Source organism: Penaeus monodon, chromosome 22 (genome assembly GCF_015228065.2).
Source record: "Penaeus monodon isolate SGIC_2016 chromosome 22, NSTDA_Pmon_1, whole genome shotgun sequence".
NCBI lineage: Eukaryota > Metazoa > Arthropoda > Malacostraca > Decapoda > Penaeidae > Penaeus > Penaeus monodon.
The window spans coordinates 37,526,443-37,528,672 of record NC_051407.1 but is presented as its reverse complement, the minus strand read 5'-3'; the positions used below and the strand labels follow the sequence as shown (position 1 = coordinate 37,528,672).

The 2,230-nt window shown below is 35.7% G+C and overlaps 1 protein-coding gene across 1 annotated transcript in view; it reads right to left on the bottom strand.

Annotated features, from left to right (window-relative positions):
* The window catches only part of LOC119587114 (SID1 transmembrane family member 2-like), a 31,322-nt gene that overhangs the window by 9,220 nt on the left and 19,872 nt on the right, over nt 1-2,230 (bottom strand). The window contains 5 exon segments of the mRNA XM_037935866.1: nt 4-46; nt 244-352; nt 595-730; nt 845-1,001; nt 1,426-1,591. Coding sequence (XP_037791794.1) covers nt 4-46; nt 244-352; nt 595-730; nt 845-1,001; nt 1,426-1,591 — 611 coding nt within the window.

The window sequence follows — 2,230 nt, the reverse complement described above, 5'->3', positions numbered from 1 at the left end:
TGGAGGTCTCGTGATCCATTATCTATTTGCAATCTTCCATATGGTTCTGGATAAGAGCCATATGAAATGTAAGAACCATATAATATCATTCTTTATCTCTTACAGGAGGTACTAAAATCTTACCTTGAAACACAGACTGAACTTTCAATTACTAAAATAAGCTTTATTGAATTCTTATGGCAATAAAGAAAATAACAAAGATCTCATGAACATACAGATCCACAAAAAGAAAATTTTTCCTACCACTGGAAACATTCCGGGATAAGTGACCATCAGAAAGTGATGCCGACACAAATGGTCTTTCTTGAGAACCACCTTCCCTCCGACTACCTTCCGACATGGTTCTACCAGTCTAAGATATTTACTTTAATTAGGCATAATTTTGCTATTCATGTCAACCTGCTACTTTTCTCTTTAAGTATCTCACCTACTCAAGCTTCCCTTTTTTTATATCAACAAGAGGAGAATGCAAAGGGTATAAATTCAATGAATTAGTAGTAAAAATTATTTGTTTCTCAAAGTTTAGCCATAAGTTGTTACTTTGACTAATCTTTACCATCAACATAAAGTTTTGGGCAGGTTCTCGTGGCTTACCTCACCATCAGGCAACACTGAGACTCCTACCATTTCCTCTATTCGGATTCTGCTGTGTGTTCCAGAATTACCTGAATCCCCAAGCAAACTTCTCTCATCCTCATCTTCTAAAGCAACAGGTTCAGATGTCAGGTTTCTGAAAATAAATTATTTGTTATGGCTCTTTCATGATACCAAAAATGAATCTAATATTAATAATAATTCGTCCGCCTCTTTTTCTAACAATCAGAAAAGCTGTGGAATAACAGACCTTCTGATCATCCGGATTGAAAGAGCAGTGAAGGAAGAGATGACTGTTGCCATGGCTCCTGCTGTTAATAAGAAGACATACCACGTAGATGCTATAGTGGAATGGCTATATACCTGAAGAATCACAGACTTTTGACGCGATGTGTGATTTGCTCTTTCTGTGAAAAGGTGACAATCTTGTTACATTAACAGACACTACACTACTAGTGTTACCCGTTTACCCCATAATAAGTATTACTATTATAATATCAAAGAGAAAGATATGTAAGAAGTATTATCAAGTCAACTATGTATAATCAAATTAATAAAACAAAATCATGTTCTGGATACTCAGATCTATAATAAATAATTCAATCCTACAAAGTTATCAAATAAAACAAATAAGTAAGGGAAATGGTATGGGTATTACCTCAATTATTCCTAATAATTGGTCAGTATCACAAGTGCTTGCCAGAGATGCTTCTCAAACTAAGACCCTAGGGCAGTTACCCATATACCAAGGACTATATACATGCATTCTTTAAATAGAGATAAGATTACATTACTTTCTTTCTTGAACCAATAACCACAAATATGACTAACCTGAGACTGCTAATGTACAAGGATCATCATCAGGTAAGGGTACCACGATAATGTGTACTCCATCTGGAAAGTCTACCCTACGTGCTACCATGCCTGCACGTGATGTAAAGGTTTGAAATTGAGTTCCTCCAGCACGTACTTCTGCTTCATCTGCATAAACGGGACACTAAAGAAAATGAAAAAAAGCAAATAAAAATTTTATGTTTTACTGAGAACAAAACCGTAGCAGTCAAGCAGAGCTAAGAATGCACAACCATTTACCTTTATGGGTTATGGATCAATGTGGTAAAAAATAGCTGCTTCATAACCTAGAACACAATATTACTACAAGAGTCATACCCAGGAAACATTATTCAGAGCTCAATTAACAGATCCAATGAAAATCTCCCCATAGGATTAATGTTGATTGTTGAGTTCAATAAGCATCATCACGGGAATCACCTGATTTGAGAAATTACAGAATTATCAACAGTATAAATCTTCATCATACACTAGGTGTCACGTTCTCAGAAAATGCTCTGAAAGTACTGCCATTTAACCTGCCTTTTTTACATAAGCAGACTGCAGATCTTTGGTGCAGTCTTCACAAAAGGGAGTATCACAGGGACCATGAAAACTGACCACTGACCGCTGACCTGGCTTGGTTATATTAGGTTACATCTCTTTTCTTAACCAAATATTCAAAGGTTTTCTTGTATCAATGGAATCTATAGGACCTAATAAACAATTTGCATGTGAAAGTACTTGCAGATACCGAGATTTCTGCACAAAAATACAGTCAGTGTTTTCTAGAAAACAATGAGCA